General features: G+C 52.6%; 1 protein-coding gene across 11 annotated transcripts in view; it reads right to left on the bottom strand.

Annotated features, from left to right (window-relative positions):
- Nucleotides 1-20,467, bottom strand: part of RAP1GAP2 (RAP1 GTPase activating protein 2) — a 287,489-nt gene that overhangs the window by 172,668 nt on the left and 94,354 nt on the right. Inside the window, exon 1 of one of the 11 annotated variants that reach the window (XM_016931190.4) lies at nt 11,260-11,679. The exons of 9 other annotated variants lie outside the window; for them this stretch is intronic. In XM_016931190.4, the coding sequence (XP_016786679.3) occupies nt 11,260-11,366 (107 nt within the window). In that variant the 5' untranslated portion in view covers nt 11,367-11,679. Of the gene's footprint in view, nt 1-11,259; nt 11,680-20,467 lie in introns of those variants that run through there. One more of the 11 variants, XM_016931191.4, reaches the window with a different exon arrangement.

Here is a 20,467-nt window from a genome sequence, read left to right as displayed (position 1 = left end):
TCAAAAGAAGCCCAGCTGTTCCAGAGACCCATCTGGTCCCTTCCTTTAAAAACAACCAGAATGTTCTAGGGTGCCAGAGTTCTTAACGTTTTGGAGTCTTGACCAGGACACCTGGTCTCTCTGAGCTGCACTTCAATCTACTTCATTGGACTGTAGCACGGGGGTGTTAAGTACCTCGGCCAGAGTCACCATATAATTGGTGGTGGGAGAAAAAGCATAGAATTTGGCACCAGACAGATTGGAATCCCAGCTCTGTTATATGAGTTGGGTGACATTGGAGACGCCATCCCTTTTGAACCTCAGCTTTCTCCTCTATGAAGAATGAAGATAATGATCATCAGTGTCACGCAGAGAATGAAATGAGGTAAGTGAAGCTTAAGTACCAGGCAGGTGCAGGCCCAGAGCGGGGATCCACGAGTGTTTCTGTCTCTGTCCCTTCTCACGTTATTCCTGAGTTTCTGTACTGCGACGCGCAGCCTCCCATAACTTCTGTCATTTTGTTTGGAGGTAATTCAGGAGGGGGAGGGAGGAGGAATACTTGAAGGCAAATCCACAGTGGCCATTCTGCAGCCCAGCTCCCACAGGGCGCCCCGCTAGGCTGCCGGGACCCCTCCTTTCTCATCGCAATGGATCTGCCAAGACCAAGAAGTCCCAAAGGACGCACAGGACTGGGATGCAACCCCCAGCCTCTGTGTTCACAGGGTTACACCCAGAGCTCCCAACCCCCAGCCTCCTGCTCCCCACACCGTACGTCCCGTCCTTCAGGGAAGGGGCAGGTAGCAAAGGTGTGGCCAGGTGTAGGTGGGCTGCAGTGAGCAGGAGGCTACCAGCCCTGTACTGAACAGGTAGCTAGAAGTTGAGGTGTAATGAGGGAAAGCCAGTCCAGCCAGTGTTCCCAGAGCTTCTGATTTCTCAAGACTGAAAAACAGATTCACAATGTGGAATCTTCCAATTCTAAAATATCAGCTCCAAAGGAAAAAACAAAGTATGTGGGCAGAATAACACCCATCAGGCATGGACGCTCCAGCCAGACAGGGCTTTGCTTCTCTGCTGCCCACTGCTGCGTCCTCAGCACCTAGGACTGTGTCTGGTCCAGAGGACAGGCTTCCTAACCATATGAGGAGTCTGCAGGGGCCCCACTCCCCACCTCCGCATCAGACTGCAAGCTCCTAGGTGGCAGGGCTGCTGCTGTCTGCACTCTCCGCAGTCAGGATGGCATGCTGCTACGTAAGGGACAAGACGGTGAGGAACCAGGGGGCTCCCGCCGCCACTGTTTTTTTTTTTTTTTTTTGAGGAGGACAGAGTTTCACTCTTGTGGCCCAGGATGGAGTGCAGTGGCGCGATCTCGGCTCACTGCAACCTCCGCCTCCCGGGTTCAAGCGATTCTCCTGTCTCAGCTTCCTGAGTAGCTGGGATTACAGGCGCCCACCACCACGCCTGGCTAATTTTTGTATTTTTAGTAGAGACGGAGTTTCACCATGTTGGCCAGGCTGGTCTCGAACTCCCGACCTCAGGTGACCCGCCTGCCTTGGCCTCCCAAGGCGCTGGGATTACAGGTGTGAGCCACCGTGCCCGGCCCTACCTCCACTCTTACTAGACTCTTAACTCAGCCCCATCCATCAACCAAAGACAAGAGAGATGCCTCCCTTATGGGGTTCTTACAAGTTGCTTTACCCCCCAGAGTAAGCCCTCTTGACAACAGGTATCATCACAGTGCCCTGATCCTGCCACACAGCATTCAGTGTGACTGATAAAGATCTTTACAGTAAAGAAAGAGAAAAAGGCAGAAGAGGGGGAAAGAAGGGAGGGGGTGGCTCTCATCCACAGGCCCCCCGCAACTCCTGCCTTTGGAGAAATGGACTAACCATAAGGCAAGGTCAGCTGTCTCAGGACACACATGGGGCCGACATGTCTCCAGAGGCGTCCCCAGCTCCCAGCCAGGCTGCCCAGCCCTGGAGGACTCTGGAAAGGACTCGGCTGGAGCTCCAGCCTTCATGAAACACAGTGTTCATAACTGATAAGCTTAAAAGCAAGTGACAATTTTTCAATCCACCCTTGCTCCAAGGGCACTGAATAAACAGCGTCTGCTCCAGGTTCCCACTAGTCTGCCTGGAAGGAAAAGGGAAGGTTGATCAAGAGTACTCACCCCTAGAAATGAGCTTGGATTCTTCGAGACCCTCTTCAGGGTTCAACCAGGACCCCCGCACTCAGAAATCTCAGCTTATGAAATACCAGCCATGTTCTTCCTTCTGCCATGGGTATAAAGGGTACCCCAGGCACCACCCAGATACTCTTAGTGGAATCCCTAAAGTGATGGGCCTGACTTTTTTTTTTTTTTTTTTTTTTTGAGACAGAGTCTGGCTTTGTCACCCAGGCTGGAGTTCAGTGGTGCAATCTTGGCTCACTGCAACCTCTGCCTCCCCAGTTCAAGCAATTCTCCTGCCTCAGCCTCCCAAGTAGTTGAGATTACAGGCGCACGCCACCACGCCCAGCTAATTTTTTATTTTTAGTAGAGACGGGGTTTCGCCACGTTGGCCAGGGTGGTCTCGAACTCCCAGCCTTGAGTGATCCGCCTGCCTTGGCCTCCCAAAGTGCTGGAATTACAGGCGTGAGCCACTGTGCACAGCCCATATTCGGGTTTTCTAATGTTATATAACTATCATACACGGAAAACCAGTATCACTTGCCAGGATTCATTCCTTAAAGTAGCTATTAAAATAAAAAGCACTTGTCCACCTGAAATCATCTTGCCTACCTCACTTACTTTTTATGGATTCAGTAGGCAAAGAAACTGAGTTTGTTGAGGGGCAGGGAGTTGGGGGGCGTGGGGGTGCTTCATCTGCTTAAAATGACTGAGAGACTTCCTGGGCCCTTCAGCAGCCCCCGTCTGAACAGAAGTACTTTTCGTTGATTTCACCGAACAGGCCTGACAAGCCCTCTATTTGGCAACATCCTGGTAAGCAGCCATCTGTGCACCACACAGCCTCCAAAGAGACAAAACTGCATTTAGAAAAATATATATATTGGCTAATGGCGACTGTCCACTAATTCAGACGCCCACTGCCCCTCTTTGGCATAAATGAAGGGAGGCTGCCTCTGCCAATCAGGCGGCAGTTCCAGGACCCAAGACTTAGGAACGCAGAGTCAAGAAGAGCCCTGGCTCCTGGCCCCAGCTTCAGGATGGTCATGGCTGAGCCTGGTCCCTCTCACGTCTACGGGTCCCAAAGCTATGCGGAGGCAAGGCATAATGACAGAGCTACACACGGGCAAGTGATCATTTGCAATTCTCTACAAAATCTCTTCCAGAAGGAAAGAAAGGAGAGAGAAGGGAGACAGTCCCCAATCTCAGACAAAAAATAGGGCGCTGAGTATTAAAAGGTCCCCAGGGAGCCAGGCATGGAGGCTCACGTCTGTAATCCCAGCACTTTGGGAAGCCAAGGTGGGTGGATCACCTGGGGTCAGGAGTTCGAGAGCAGCCTGGCCAACATGGTGAAACCCCGTCTCTACTAAAAATACAAAAAATTAGCCGGGCATGGTGGCGGGCACCTGTAGTCCCAGCTACTCAGCACGGGAGGAGGGCCCAGGCTGAGGCAGGAGAATGGCATGAACCTGGGAGGCGGAGCTTGCAGCGAGCTGCGATCGTGCCACTGCACTCCAGCCTGGGCGACAGAGCGAGACTCCTTCCCCCCGCCAAAAAAATACAAAAATTAGCTGGGCATGGTGGTGGGTACCAGTAATCCCAACTACTTGGGAGGCTGAGGTAGGAGAATGGCTTGAACCTGGAAGGCAGAGGTTGCAGTGAACCCAGATCACGCCATTGCACTCCGGCCTGGGCGAGACTCTGTCTCAAAAAAAATAAGAAAGACCCCAGAGAAACAGGCAATGGGCACGTTCTACTTGGGGGAGCCAGGAGGCCTCTTGGGCTTCCATCAATTCACTCAGCAAATATTTACTGAGCATCTCCTATTCTGGGCAATGGAGACCCAGAGGTAAAGAAGGCAAAGTTCCCGCTCTGAAACAGTTCCCATTCTAAGGGAGGAAACAGCCAATCAACTATTTATTGCACACACTAGATACGATCAGTAAATGAGGAGTACCATGGAGGAAATACAGCAGGGTAAAGCAGTAATGACTGGAGGGAGCTGCTCAGATTGGATCGTCAGGGGAGGCCTTTTGGAAGAGATGCCATGTGAGTGAAGAGTCTGGTGATGAGGAAGCACCAGCCAATGAGCTAACTGTAAACAGCAGGTGCAAAGGGCCTGTGGCAGGGGCGAGCCTGCCATGTTCCAGGTGTGGAAAGGAGGCCTCCGCAACAGAATCACGGTGATCACCGGGAGGAAAGGACGACAAGTTGGGAGGTGAGGTCAGAGAAGCAGGCAGGGGGTGTGGGCCGGACTATGGAGTTGGGATTTCATTTAAAGTATAACGGAAAGTCGGCCAGGCGCGGTGACTCACACCTGTAATTCCAACAGTTTGGGAGACTGAGGTAGGAGGATCACTTGAGGCCAGGAGTTCAAGACCAGCCTGGCCAACATGGTGAAACCCCATCTCTACTGAAAATACAAAAAAATTACCCAGGCACGGTAGTGCGTGCCTGTAATCCCAGCTACTTGGGAGACTGAGGCAGGAGAATCGCTTGAACCCAGGAGGCGGAGGCTGCAGTGAGCTGAGATCGCGCCACTGCACTCCAGAATGGGTGACAGAGCAAGATGCTGTCTCAAAAAAAAAAAGATAAATAAGTATAATGGAAAGTCTATGGAGAGCTTTCCACAGGAGAGAGACCTGGTTCTATTTGAATGTTTTAAACTCCACTCTGGCCACCATAAGGAGAGAGGATAAGGGAGACTAGAAGCCAGGAGACCAAGCAGGAGATTAAAACAGTGGCTCAGGAGGAATTAAACTCATTTGCACCTCACATTCCGTCCCTTGAACTCGAACGGTCTAAGGTCTTAGACCTTTGGTGAAGTGAATAGCGGGAAGCTGGCTAACGGGAGGTGTTTGTTCTTTAAAGCAACGACAGCCCACCGGGTGTCATTCAAACATCAGACAGAAGAGGACAGGAGACAGGCCCTTCCAGAAAGGGCAGGACCCAGCTGCCTCCTAAGGAGAGAACAAGCAGCCATCTGTTCTGGGACCAGGGAGTGGATCGGCTCCTGTCTCATGCCCCTTCCAGCTCTGGGACTCTGGGACTGCAAGGCCAGAATTCTGGACAAACCCCAGGCACAGTCCTCATGTCCAGCCAGCTCGTGGGGCTGCCTGCAATGGCAGGACACAGGTATCCTCCCAATACCAGGTTCACACCCTAGAAACAAATCAATCAACAATGACTAACGTCGCAAAAAGAGACAACTACACAACTACTAATGGCACGATCTTGCCAAAAAACAAAAACAAACAATCAACAACAAAAAACAAATCTGATGGTGCCTCTAGAACTAAATACCAACTTACAGGTAACACAGGGGACAGCAGAACATGTTAAATAACACCAGGAGATGCCATCCACAAAATCCTGACTGTGGGAAACTCCACAAGACAAACAGTCCAGTTTCTTCAATAAATAAATTGTAAGAAAAAAAGAGTTGGGTGAGCCATGCACAGTGGCTCACACCTATAATCCCAACACATTGGAAGGCCGAGGTGGGCAGATCACTTGAGTCCAGGAGTTCGAGACCAGCCTGGGCAACATGACGAAACCCCATCTCTACAAAAAGTACAAAAATTAGCTGGGTGTTGTGACGGACACCTGTAGTCCCAGCTACTTGGGAGGCTGAGGTGGGAGAATCACTCGAGCCCAGGAGGCGGAAGTTGCAGTAAGCCAAGATCATACCACTGCACTCCACCCTGGGTGGCAGAGTGAGACCACATCTCCAAAAAAATTAAATTAAAATTTTTTTAAAAGAGTTGAAAGGGCCAAGCAGGGTGGCTCATGTATCCTATAATTCCAGCACTTTGGGAGGCCAAGGTGGGTGGATCACTTAAGGCCAGGAGTTCAAGACCAGCCTGGCCAACATGGTAAAACCCCATCTCTGCTAAAAATACAAAAATTAGCCAGCCGTAGTGACAGGCGCCTATAATCCCAGCTACTTGAGAGGTTGAGGCCCGAGAATGGCTTGAAACTGGGAGGCAGAGGTTGCAGTGAGCCGAGATCGTGCCACTGCACTCCAGCCTGGGTGACAGAGCAAGACCCTGTCTCAAAAAAAAAAAAAAAAAAAAAAAAGACTTGGAGGAAAATACAGATTAAGAGACACATCACCCATCACATAGTATTGTTTGAATTCTGACTCAAAAAAACTTTTGAAAACTTTTACGAGACAACTGGGGAAATTCAAATACTGACTAAATATGGTATTAAGAAATCACTGTTAATTTAGAGGGTATAATAACGGTAGTGTTACAGGGGTTTTTTTAAGAATTCTTAACTTTTTTTTTTTCCTGTTGCCCAGGCTGGAGTGCAATGGCTCTATCTCAGCTCTCTGCAACCTCTGCCTCTGGGTTCAAGCAACTCTCATGCCTCAGCCTCCCGAGTAGCTGGGACCAAAGGCACAAGCCACCATGCTCAGCTATGTTTTTTTATTTTTATTTTTTGTAGAGATGAGTCTCACTATATTGCCCAGGCTGGTCTTTGAACTCCTGGGCTCCAGTGGTGATCCTCCCACCTTGGCCTCCCAAAGTGCTGAGATTACAGGCATGAGCCACCGTGCCTGGCCAAGAATTCTTATCTTTAAGATACAAATTGAAATATTTAAGAATGAAATGATCTAGTACCTGAGATTTACTTCAAAAAAATAATCTTGTGGAGGAGTGCATTGGTACATAAATGAAACAAGATTGGGGCCGTAAGTTGATAATGGCTGAAACTAGGTATTATGTTACCCTATTCTCTCTACTTTTGTGTATGCTTGAGAATTTTCACAACAAAATTTTTTTAAAAAAGAATTGCGATAGGCTTTTTCTACCCAGGAAGAACCCACCAGGTATGATACTCCACAACAAAGGGATCACATTCATCAGATTCGAGCTCTCCCCTGACAGCCTGCCAGAATTTGCTAAATGATGAGAGAATCCGTATCTTCCTCCTCATAAACTCCATGATGGGAGCTGTCTCAAAATAACTACCCGGCGTAAGAAGTGGACTTGTTTTCATTTATGCTAAATGACCTCTCTCCAGTTCAGAAAGTCACACCCAAGGCCACACTGACTTTATCCACATCTTTCAGAACGTACTTTTTTCTTTTGAGACAGAGTCTCGCTCTATTGCCCAGGCTAGAGTGCAGTGGCACAATCTCAGCTCACTGCAACCTCAGCCTCCCGGGTTCAAGCAGTTGTCCTGCCTCAGCCTCCTGAATAGCTGGGATTACAGGTGCACGCCACCACACCCAGCTACTTTTTGCATTTTTAGTAGAGACGGGTTTTTGCCATGTTGGCCAGGGTGGTTTTCAACTCCTGACCTCAGGTGGTCCACCCACCTCAGTCTCCCAAAGTGCTGGGATTACAGGCGTGAGCCGCCGCGCCCGGCCAAGAACGTACATATTTTGATTGTGTTCCTCGGCCTCCGTCCTTCCCAGCAAAGCTGCCTGTTTTCCCCCTCAGGGAGCCAAGCTCCCCACTACCCACATCCATAAGAAGCAGGCTCTGAAAATCAAAGCGGTTTCCAAACCGCAGTCTCTGAGGAAGGCTTCAGCCAGGTGTCTCCTGGGAGCCATGCTCAAACCCAATCCCCTCTCAGACACGCCGCTGCTTTTACAGGATCCCATGTGCCAGAAACCCTGAAAGACGGGCAGAAAGAGGCATAACCTCCAGGCTGCCTCACAGCTCCCGTAGAGCACGGTCAAGTCCAACATGATGAGCACCACGCCCATTTCTCGAAAACGGAAATTAAAGTTGGAGCCTGGAGCACAGTTCTTGGGAACTACCAAGACTAGCTGGGAGTCTCCTAGTTCTGGGACTATATGGGACATCTGTCTCATGACCACCCTGGCTGGCACACCTCCCTGTCCCCTAATATGCAATATTTCCAAGTGGCCTGGAGAGAGCAGGAGGATGAAAAAGACCACTGGGTGGTCCCTGCAAGCCACACACAACCATTTCAACCCTTAAGGCTAAGAGCCAACAGTGTTATCTGCACAAGCCTGTCAATTACAGGTGCTGGGAAGATCGATGGATGGATCAAGCCTTCTGGGAGAAGAAGGGGCCTGAGCCTGACCCCACCTTGTGATGAGAGGGGGTGGAAGGAAGAACTCATCAAATGTAACGCCCAGCATGGACTATGGGGAATGCTTAAGAGAGGCTGGCAGTTGCAGCCTGCTCCAGGCCTCCCGTGGCCACCAGCACCTGCAGAGCAAGGGTCAATAGTGCTTGCTGCACTCATTTCAGACGCTTAAAGAGACAAAGAAACTCCAGATACAGAGAGGGAAGCAAAGGTCACTTAGCACCATGATGATATCAATCACTCTTTCTCCTTGGGTAGGTTAAGTCCATGGCCAAAGCCACCAGGATGGTTGGAGCGACAGAAGAATGGGATGAAGCCAGGGGCTAGGAAGGCCACCAATGTCTGCCTGCATTGCAGGCAAGAGCACAGTGCACTCAGGAAGAAAGAAAGGACTCCATGGGCCTGGGGCACCCGGGACCCAGCCAATCCCTCCCTGTCCCTATCCGGGTCCTTCCCTGGGCCTCACTGCACCTGCCCCTACCACCCACAGACTAGTTCTGCCCAGGCTCAGACCCACCTGGTTGCCCCCTTGGCCCATGCATGGCTGGTCTTGACTGCTACTGGTGGGGCTGTCACCACCAGACATCTGACCTTGGTCACCAGGAGCACAGGCTCAGGGAGAGAAGAGGGGAAACAGTTCCGATCAAACCCCCATTACCTTTATGCAGCACTTCATACCTTTCTGTCCTGTCTCCACTCACATGATCTGACTTGAGCCTCACAGCCCTTTGTGGTGAGGCAGAAACTGAGGCTCCCAGAGATGAAATCTACCATCACACCACAGTCAACAGATGAGCCAGGAAGAGAACTTCTCGCTCTCTGTGCAGGGGGCTTTTCCTCTCCATCCCCCAACCACCACCCATTCTATACTCAGAATCAGGAATTGGTCCCATGCATCTGCCTTTCTATCAAGCCCATTTTCCATTGCAGCCCTCAAAGCAGGCCCAGGCTGTCTCAGACCAGCCATCCCATACATCCTTCTGGCTTTAGAGAGTTGACCTGTTCACCACCAGTCTACAGATAAAATGCTGAAGGGCAGAAAACAGAAGGGAATCCAAGTCCAGGGGAAGATGGACTCAGGCCCTGGAACATTGCACTCCAGAGTTCCCATGGCAGCTTCTTCTGCTAGACACACATGTCGCTGGCATCAGCCATTCCTAGACCACTTGCAGGATTTCCACTATATTTGTTAACACTTGTATTATTATTACTACTATTTCTATTAAATAAATTCACTTCAGCCGGGCACGGTGGCTCACACCTGTAATCCCAGCACTTTGAGAGGCCGAGGCAGGTGGATCGCCTGAGCTCAGGAGTTTGAGACCACCCTGGGCAACATGGTGAAACCCCCGTCTCTACTAAAATACAAAAAATTAGCTGGGCGTGGTGGTGGGTACTTGTAGTCCCAGCTACTCCGGAGGCTGAGGCCCGAGAATTGTTTGAGCCCAGGAGGTGGAGGTTGCAGTGGGCCGAGATGGCGCCACTGTACTCCAGCTTGGGCTAACAGAGTGAGACTCCTCCTCAAAAATAAATAAATAAATAAATAAAATAGATTAATTCTTGTGACTTCATATGTTTAAAGAGATGTTTTATATCACTACCACAAATGGAAAAAAATCAGTACCACTGGCCATTAACCAGGAGAGAATCCTAAAAATAAATGAAACAAAAACAAAAACAACCTAAGTTCTAGCCAGGCAACTGTTCCCCACTCAGAGGGCCGGGAGCCGGAGGTCCGCTCTCTCTTAGTTACAAAAGGAAGATTAGCAAGTGTTTAAAAGGTGTTAAAGGCAGACTAGCACCCACCTGAAACTTCCCCTCAAAGAAATCACAAGGATTCGCAGAGAACTGAAAAGGGAAGAACTTTCTCACTAGGTGACTCAATGTTATTTCATGCTGAACCACCTTATGTCATTTTCACGGGAAATTCATTCTGTGCAGCGGGCAACATCTTGTTACACACATTATAGGAAGGGGGGACGAGAGGAATGGGGGACAACCCACCACAAGGGCAATCCATGCCAGCTTCTCAAAGTCCCCCGTATTCCCTGCCTACCACCACCCCAGGTACGTTCATACCTGTGGGCATATCCAGGGGCTGCTGGTCACCCCCAGGTGTCTCTGGTTCCACTGCCCGTGTCTTATAGGGTGCGGTATTAACCATTCCAAAACTCCTCTGGAAACTAGGATCCAGCAGGGTCACTGGAAGCTACCCCAAATCCTGATCCCGGCAACATCTCTGTGGGCAGTCAGCTTCCACACTCCCCTCCCCCCATTGCTGGAGGCTCTGCCATGCACCCTAGCAGAACAGGGAGGCTTTGTGCCAACGACCTGCCCGGTAGCTCCTTGGGGTCTGGTGGATGTCAGACCTGCAGCTGCGGTTGCAGCCTAGAAAGCTTCCTCAGAACCTCCTTTGCCTACTCCAAACCCCACACCTCCCACCACACAGGTCGTCCAAAATGTCTCTGAAATAGCTAAAGAAAACTATTTTCAATATCCAGGAGCAAACGAAATAACAAACGCCAGAAAGGCGAAGAGGCAAAGTCACCCTATGGCGGTGGGGCGAGAGGGTGGGTGGAGAGCGAACAACCTCCAAACTTGCTCCTCGCCTGCCGGCACCGAGCGCAGAGCAAGCGGATCTCGGCCAGGCAGGCACCTCGAGGGCTCAGCCAAGTTGCAGGAAGCAAATGGCAACACCGGCGCATGGAGCCGCCTGGGCTGGATCAATGGCATCCGCGGCTGCAGGCTCGGGGAACGGGGTCGCGGTCTGCAAAGGGTCTGGGGGCGACGGACTTGGGGTCCCTCCGTCAGGGATCCACCCCGATGCGCCCTCCCAGCGGCCCTCCGATTCCAAGGTCCTGCCCAGGCTCCTCGCACCAGCCAGGGTCCGGGGCGAAGCTCCGAACTCGGTTCGCGCGACGGTACCTGGAGAGGAGGCTTTTTTCTAACCAACACGGAACCAAACACCCATCAGAAAAGTCCACCCCAAAGAAAACTGGCATGCAGCAGGAGAGCGGAGGGAAGCGGCCGGCGCTGCAGGGGTTTACCTTTTCTCTTTATTCTGCCTCCGGGATTTGTGCAGGAGTCCGATGAGCACCACGGCGGCGCGGATCCCCGCCTTTCGGCAATGCCTCCTCCCCGCGGGCTGGGACATGGCGAGGCCGCCCGCGGTGCCCGACCTCGCCCGCCCGCGTCCCCGCAGCCCCGGCTCCGCGCGCTCCGCACCCGGCCCCTGAGCCCGCGCCCCGGCCCCCGGCCTCCGCCTCGCATGGGCCCCGCCCCGCCTAGGTGCGCCCCGGGGGTCAGGTGACCGCGCGCTCTCCCCTCCCTCCCGGCGACCTTCAGCGTCTCCTCGGGGCCCGCGGGGCAGCCGCCGTCCGCTCCCCCGGCGCGGGCATTTCCGAGGCTCGCTCGGGGCGCGGCCCGGGCCGGCGGCTCCCGGCTCCCGCTCAGACGCGCCGCCCGCGCCGGGACCCGCCCCGGCCCCGCCTCCCGCGCCCCGGCCTCGGCCGCCCGGATGGTGGAGGACGCGGGGCACAGGGAGCGGGCGAAGCGCAGGAGGAGGCGGACAGCGCTCCCGGGACCCCCCTGCCCGGCTCCCAGGCGCCCTCCCCGGCCCCGGCCCTGCCTCCCCTCGCCCGCTCCTTCTGGTCCCCGCCCGCACTCCCGCCGGCGGCCCCGAGCTCCCTCCCCAGGCAGAGGCGGCTGCCGCCCTCCCCGGCCCGGCCCCGGATACTTCCCCGATGCTGTCACTGCTTTTAAAACAGAGGGAGAGAAAACAGGCACCAGGAGGAAACGCGCGTCCTCCTCCGTCCAAACGAAACTGCCCGCGCGCGGTCCCCGTCCCCTCCCGGCCGCCCAGCGCGTACAGGGGGCACCTGAGCCCGGCGCCCGCCCCGGCTCGCAGCTCCCGGGCCCAGGTCCCCGGGTGGGAGCTTGTGGATGGGAGGAACGAGGCGGAATTCTGCCCCCGCCTCCCCCCAGAGTCGGCGCAAGGATCGCCGAGCTGGGAAGCAGGGTGGGCTGGGGTCGGCTCCCCGCCAACACTGGCTCTCCCGGCCCTGGGAGTTTGACTCCACACGGGGTCAATAACCAACTTCACGGCGACCCCGCTTCCTCCTGGCGGGCCGGGCGCCCCCCACTCCGCCCTCCCCGCGCCCACCCGGGCCTGGCCGCTGCGCACTCGTCGCGTGGTCCCTCCCGCCCCTGCCAGCCGCGCGCGAGCCTCATCTCCTTCGGAAAGGAAGGGCGGAAGGTCGGAAGGTCGGAAGGTCGCGCCGGCTCCTGGGGAAAGGGCTGTGGCCTGGTCCCTACCATCGGCGCGGGGCCTCGCTCACAATCGCCCTCATCCACTTCCAGGTGCTGCCCAGCCTCCCAGCCCCCTCCCGCCTCACCCCTCCGAAGCATCACTCACAGCTTTGCCCCTCTAGGGAAAAGGAAGTGGGCAGGGGGCTGAAAGGAATTAGAACAAGCCAATTAGTCCATCTTTGGGGCCGAAGAGGTTCCCCCTGAGGCAATTTGCCTTGTTTTTTGTTGTTGTTTTGTTTTGTTTTTTTGTTTTTAATAGTCTGGTGTTCAAGCAAACACAGAAAATCCAGGCAGGGAGAGGACCATGCTGGGTGGAGAGGGGAGAGGGACTGCAAACGAATTCGAGGGCCTGAGGCTTCAGCCCTGCCTCTCCAATGCCCACAGCTTCCTGCTGGCACTGGAGTTGGGGTGGAGGGGAGGAAGCCCCAGGGTGGTTCTTAAATGCACCTGGTCTATTTATGAAGCAGCCGTTACCATTGGCCTTGTGCCCCCCACCCCCACCCCCTCCCTGCCGGGGTTGTGGGGGATCAGAGATATAGATAGCCATGGACATCTTTTTATAGCTAGAGATTTGAATGACCCGGGCCCCACTCCTGAGATTGGCGGTTAGGCAGGCTGCAAGTACTATGCCAGTAGTGACTTAAGAATTGGTCTGGAAAAAGAATAAAATGAGCGTCCTTGGTAGAGAAAAGGCAAGAGCTCCCAGCAGCAAGCAGCCCAGAGCTTCTCCTCCCCTCTCTCCCACCGCGCTATAGCACACGGCACCCGAGGACCCACAGGTTAGCTGATGGACCGCTTCAGCTAGATGGCAGGGAAGGTGATGAGGGCGCTGGCTTAGGTCTGTCCTAGCATTGGGTGTATTTTACCCACACACAGAAGGCTGCACCTCAACAGAAGGCCTGATCCTCCTTCCCAGCAGGTGAGAGTGTGGGAGCTAGTTCAGGTCAAGTGCACAGTGGGTAACAGGGTAGCTCACACCTGTAATCCCAGCACTTTGGAAGGCCGAGGCAGGCAGGTGGATCACTTGAGTTGAGACCAGGAGTTCTAGACCAGCCTGGGCAACATAGTGAGACCCCACCTCTCCAAACAACTACAACAGGGAATTGGGATGATGAAGGCACAACATCCACCATGCAGGTTCCATTATTCATTCTCTTATTCTGGGGTTCCCAGCCCTCTAAGTCCTTCTACAAGCCCAGTGTCGCTGCAAACACAAGGCTGTCCCCCAAAAAATCGTAACCTCTCAGACCCTGACTCCTGAGTCTCTAAGAGGTAGAATTTTCCTGGCAGTGAGAGGTCCCATCCTTCTGCCCCTGCCCTACAAGCTCGCCACCTTTGGTGCATAAACAGCAATTTCCCCTCTTAACTCCCACTCCAGCCCGCACAGCCCATCACACCCACACCCCACAGAGGGAACCCCAAAGCACAAGAAAACCCATCAATAGCAGAGACTGGAACAACCATCAATGCTAGGCTTGCCCATTCCACCAGCGTTTATTGAACATGTACAGTATGTCCAGCTTTATGCAAGAGACCAGGGCAAGAAAGAAAAATGGAAGACCATCCCTGCCCGAAACAAACAGGTTTAACACACACCAAACCTCAAAAGAAGACCATTTCCAGCCAGTGTGTGCAGTTAGCCCAGCCAAAGCTTCCCACAATTGGGCCACACGCCACCTCCTTCATAATTCTTTGTCTTAGTGTCATGCTGCTCTGCTGTTTATAATTTTGCTTTAATTACATCAACTTACTTTTTCACTTTTTTTTTTTTTTTTCTTGAGACGTTGTTTTGCTCGTCACCCAGGCTGGAGTGCAATGGCACGGTCTCGGCTCACTGCAACCTCCACCTCCTGGGTTCAAGCGATTCTCCTGGCTCAGCCTCCTGAGTAGCTGGGATTACCGGCATTCGCCACCACATCGGGCTAATTTTGTATTTTTAGTAGAGACGGGGTTTCGCCATGTTGGCCAGGCTGATCTCGAACTCCTGACCTCAGGTGATCCGCCTGCCTTGGCCTCCCAAGTTCTGGGATTACAGGTGTGAGCCATCGCGCCTGGCCTTTACTTAATTTTTTTTTTTTTTTTTTTTTTTGAGGTGGAGTCTCGCTCCATCCCTCAGGCTGGAGTGCAGTGGCAAGATCTCAGCTCACTGCAACTTCCGCCAACCGGGTTCATGCCATTCCCCTGCCTCAGCCTCCCGAGTAGCTGGGATTACAGGCGCCCGCCACCACGCCCGGCTAGTTTTTTTTGTATTTTTAGTAGAGATGGGGTTTCACCGTGTTAGCCAGGATGGTCTCGATCTCCTGACCTTGTGATCCGCCCATCTCGGCCTCCCAAAGTGCTGGGATTACAGGCGTGAGCCACAGCGCCCGGCCGCCTTTACTTAATTTTAAAAGAAAACGTTATTGCAACCCTAAATGAAAATCCATTATCACTTTCCCTTCCTACCATGAAGACAAACATAAATTTATTAAGTTCTGCCTCAATACTGTTGCCTGACAAAGGCTCTAAGCTTGAAGTACCTTCCTTAAAAAAGCAGGCGGGCCAGGCGCGGTGGCTCACGCCTGTAATCCCAGCACTTTGGGAGGCCGAGGCGGGCGGATCATGAGGTCAGGAGATCAAGACCATCCTGGCTAACATGGTGAAACCCCGTCTCTACCAAAAATACAAAAAATTAGCCGGGCGTGGTGGCGGGCACCTGTAATCCCAGCTACTCGGGAGGCTGAGGCAGGGGAATGGCGTGAACCCGGGAGGCAGAAGTTGCAGTGAGCCGAGATCGCACCACTGCACTCCAGCCTGGGCGACAGAGCGAGACTCCGTCTCAAAAAAAAAAAAAAAAAAAAAAAAAAGCAGGCAGTGTTAGGTGTTAGTGACACACCTGCGCCAAACCAAGGCACTGTTCTTGAAGAAATCACAGTTCGAAAGAGAACGGACGGGGAAGAATTTTCACATTACTCTGCTCCAAGGCCACATTCATGAGGCACTTTGGGGTGAGCTGAGAAAGCTGGATACACGCAGACCGCAGGAAATGAGGACGGCAGAAGTCTCTGACGGCAGAGAAGGGGTCTTCCTGCAGGTCTCACCTCACCCAACTTATGCCCCACGGCGTCCCAGCTCTCAGGACCTCCCTGGCCTGTTCCAGCCTCCAAAGCTCACAGTCCCAGAGAACAAAGTGCCAGGCAGCTGCCAGCCCAGGTCTCTCTTCCAGTCCAGGGGAACTCCAAAGGCTGAGGGGGCCTGGGTGGGAATCAGGCCTGGGGCGGGAGACAGCGAAGTTAATCATGAACAGAGCGCAGACAGCTGCACAGCCCGTTCCTGAGGGGCCAGTGGGTTGAGGCAGACAGACACGCATGCCTGGCCCTGAAGAAAGGGGCCTTCTGTGCCTGGGAACCGGCTCCAGGAGACATATCCATGAGAAAGCGGGAATCAGCCCCAATCCCCGTGCCCCTCGTCAGAGAGCCAGCCTGCAGCAGACGCCACCTCCTCGCCCCACCCAGCCACCAACTCCCAGCGCCCCACTGCTGGGCAGAATGACTGCCACCGTTCTGGGCTGGGATTGGGGGTGGGTGGGGGCAAGGGGGGCCATGGAGCAAGGAGGGTGGGGCCTTTGATGAAAACCAGATGTCTTCAAACGCCTTGCCCCTCCCCTCCACAGGCAGGGTCCCAGCTATTCCATGGACCACACAACCTTTGGAACAACGCAAGGGTTATAAACAGAGCCTTGGACAGGACGGTCCAGCACCCTTGCTCTCTTCTGCCTTTGAGGGTACACACATACACACACCTGCTCTGGGATATCATCACTCGGAAGCCCCCTCGCACACAGCTGAACGCTCACACCTGTGCTGCTAAGACACCTCCACTCTTGGCAGGTACATCAGCGCCCCCTGCTGGGCCACAGCACGGTTGCGTCTCTGGGATGCCCCCTTAGGAGGAAGACAGAGGAGGGGGAAGGGGGCGGCAGGAAGGCGTCGGGGGAAGGGAAAGATTGAAGTCATCTGAGGTCGGGAAGCAGTTTCTATTTTTGAAAAGTGAGAGCTGGGCCGGGTGCGGTGGCTCACGCCTGTAATCCCAACACTTTGGAAGGCCGTGGCAGGCGAATCACTTGAGGCCAGGAGTTCGAGACCAGCCTGGCCAACATGGTGAAACCCCGTCTCTACTAAAAATACGAAAATCATCCAGGCGTGGTGGCGGGCGCTTAGAATACCAGTTACTCGGGAGGCTGAGGCAGGAGAATTGCTGGAGCCCAGAGGCGGAGGTTGTAGTGAGCTGAGATCGTGCCACTGCACTCCAGCCTGGGCAACAGAGCAAGACTCCATCTCATAAATAAATAACTAATTAAAAAAAAAAAAAGAAGGAAAAGAGAGAGATGCAGGAAAACTCTCTGCCAACATACTGACTCTCCTCCCAGCTTCTAAAATCCCCTCGCAGAACCCATGACCAGCCCCCAAGAGGTCCATCCCACCACAATAGGGTCGTTCCATGATAAACGCAGGCCAGGACTCGGAGGCCTCAAAGACAAGCCTGGGAAACCTCAGCTCAGCCCAACTTTCCTGGGGCCACAGACGTCATATTAAGCAGAGGATCTAAACTGGCTCAGGTTTTGGAAACGGATCTCCGTGACTTGTGTGGCATTTCCAAGCTCCAAGGAAAGGAAACCACGCTGAGGAAACCCACAGATCCCACTCAGTGGCGGGCACCCTGCGCTCTGGTACCCAGAGCCATGAAGGTGGGGCCTGCAGTACGTGATGTCAATCAGAACCCTGCCGACTTCCTGTTCAGGGATTATGGAGAGTGGGTAGAGGGAGGAATAAAGAAGTTCTTCATATATCACTTGGGTTACTGAAGTTATTTAAAATACTTCCTTTTTTGAAGTTCATTTATGGATTTTTGAATTTTTGCTAAGCTGCATGACTACAGTAATTTTTCCCACAGTGAAAAAATTCAAAAGGATCCTTCTGTGTGTGAAATTTCTGACGAACAGGAAGAGGTGTTATTTTGCATAGAGGCCGCCCAGGAGTCAGTACAGAGAATCAGGAGCAGATGAGGCTGCGGGCTGGGTGGCCTACGACACTGTCCCTCTCCAACCCAAGGTCCCCCGGCCCCCGCCCCACTGATTACCAAACCTCCCCAGCTGCTGCTACTCCTGAAGCCACTTCCACCTCTAGGGTTTCTGAGGCTGAGTGGAAAAGCCAGGAGGGAAGCTGTCTTTCCATAATATTAGCAACATTGCTTAGCAACATCTTTCAAAGCGAGAACCAGCAGACTCTCCAAAATCCTATTCTGTTTGGCTCTACAGAGAACAGAGTGGTTTCTTATACATGTATTATTTATATACTATTTTATATATCCAGTAACGCCTTCTGTGCCTGGCTTCTCTGGGAGATGACGAATTACAACTATGTGAGATTTCCAGGCTACTAGGGCTTTGGGTAGCAAAACTTTTTGTTTGCTTCCTTGCTTGCTGGCTTGCTGTTAGTTACTGTAATGACCCTAGCTAGAGATTTCTCTCAAACGCCTCAAAATGCTGTTGTCCTTTAAAGACAGGTTTGATGCCGAGCATGGTGGCTCACACCTGCAATCCCAGCACTTTGGGAGGCTGAGGCGGGTGGATCACGAGGTCAGGAGTTCAAGACCAGTCTGGCCAACATGGTGAAACCCCGTCTCTACTCAAAATACAAAAATTAGCCAGGCAATGTGGCGGGCGCCTGTAATCCCAGCTACTCGGGAGGCTGAGGCAGGAGAATCGCTTGAACCAGGGAGGTGGAGGTTGCAGTGAGCCGAGATCGCGCCACTGCACTCCAACCTGGGCGACAGAGCAAGACTCCGTCTCAAAAATAAACAGATAAAAATAAAGGCAGGTTTGATGGAATCTTTTTGTGGTGACTCAAATCCATTATTATCAACACTACCATTATTATCAACTACTATTGTGAGCTAAAATGCAGTTAGGAATTGACAGGCCATTGAGAGGAGATGCCCACTTGTCCCTAGGCTTAATGGCCCCAAACAGCTGTGGTGCAAAGACACTACAGTGAGGGAATAAAAATACATATGCTGCAGTCAGACGAACCTGGGTTAGAATCCTACCCCCAGCTTTTACTATGCATGCGGCCTTGGACTAGGAATTCAGCCCCTCTGTGCCTCAGTGTCTTCATCTGTAAAATGGGAATAACAACAGTGCCAACCTATTAGCTACTGCAAGGATTCAGTGAACATGCATGCTCTACACAAAGACTTGCATGACAATGTTCATCGCCATTTTATTCAAAATAGCCAAAGTTGGCCAGGCATGGTGGCTCATGCCTGTAATCCCAGCTACTCGGGAGGCTAAGGCAGGAGAATCACTTGAACCTGGGAGGCGGAGGTTGCAGTGAGCCAAGATTGCACCACTGCAGTCCAGCCTGAGTGACAGAGTGAGATTCCATCTCAAAAACAAAACAAAACAAAACAAACCGCCAAAGTTGGAAAGCAGCCCAAGTGTCCATCAACAAGCTGTGGTACATCCCCGCAATGGAATACAACACAATAATAAAGAGGAACAAAACATGGACACATGCAACAACAAGGAAGCACCTCAAAAGCAAGATCTAAGTGAAAGAAGCCAGATACCAAAAAATGCTTAAAATGCTTCAATGGGATTCCGTTGATGAGAACTTTTTTTTTTTTTTTCAATTGAGACAGAGTCTCGCACTGTTGCCCAGGCTGGAGTGCAGTGGTGCAATCTCGGCTCACTACAACCTCCACCTCCTGGGTTCAAGCAATTCTCCAGTCTCAGCCTCCCGAGTAGCTGGGATTACAGGCTCCCAATACCACGCTCGACTAATTTTTTGTATTTTTAGTAGAGACTCGGTTTCACCATGTTGGTCCAGCTGGTCTCGAATTCCTGACCTCGGAATTCACCCGCCTTGGCCTCCGAAAGTGCTGGAATTACAGGCGTGAGCCACCACACCCGGCTGATAAGAAAATTTATTTTATTTTATTTTATTTATTTATTTATTTTAAGACAGAGCCTCACTCTGTCACCCAGGTTAGAGTGTAGTGGTGCGATCTCGGCTCACCAAAACCTCCGCCTACAGGGTTCAAGCGATTCTCCTGCCTCAGCCTCCAGAGTAGCTGGGATTACAGGCGCCTACCACCACGCCCAACTAATTTTTGTATTTTGAGTAGAAATGGGGTTTCACCATGTTGGTCAGGCTGGTCTCGAACTCCTGACCTCATGATCCGCCCACCTCGGCCTCTCAAAGTGCTGGGATTACAGGCGTGAGCCACCGCACCCAGCTGATAAGAAGTTTTAAAACAATCTAAGATACAAAAACATTAGAACAATGGCTGCCTCTGGATGTGGGAGATTTTTCTGGACAGACAGAAATGTTCTATATCAGGATGGAAGAAGGATCCATTTGTCCAAAATGTATAATGAAGATTTGTGCATTTACATGCCTGTAATCCCAGCACTTTGGGAGGCCAAGGCAGGTGGATCACTTGAGGTCAGGAGTTCAAGACCAGTCTGGCCAATATGGTGAAACCCGGTCTCTAGTAAAAATACAAAAATTAGCTGGGCGTGGTGGTGGGCGCCTGTAATCCCAGCTACTCTGGAGACTGAGGCAGGAGAATGGCTTGAACCCGGGAGGCAGAGGTTGCAGTCAGCTGAGATCATGCAACTGCACTCCAGCGTGAGCAACAGAGTGAGACTCCGTCTCAAAACAAAAAACAACAACAAAAAAAGACTGAGGCACTGCTGGGTGCCTCTGGGCTAGAACTTACATAGTCAGTGCCATACATGTGCAGGGATGAGGGTACTAGACACAGTGTGCAGGCCGGGACCAGATGAGGCGGGGACACTGATTCTTTCATTCAACCTCCTGGGGACCACCCCGTGGACTGCAGAAACTGGCAGGGGTTGGTTGCCAGCTCACACGCCTGGCTAACTAGAAAACTTATAGGTTG

Source organism: Pan troglodytes, chromosome 19 (assembly GCF_028858775.2).
Source record: "Pan troglodytes isolate AG18354 chromosome 19, NHGRI_mPanTro3-v2.0_pri, whole genome shotgun sequence".
NCBI classification, from domain to species: Eukaryota; Metazoa; Chordata; class Mammalia; order Primates; family Hominidae; genus Pan; species Pan troglodytes.
Note: the sequence above shows the minus strand (reverse complement) of the source record. Positions and strands in the feature narration are given on the sequence as shown.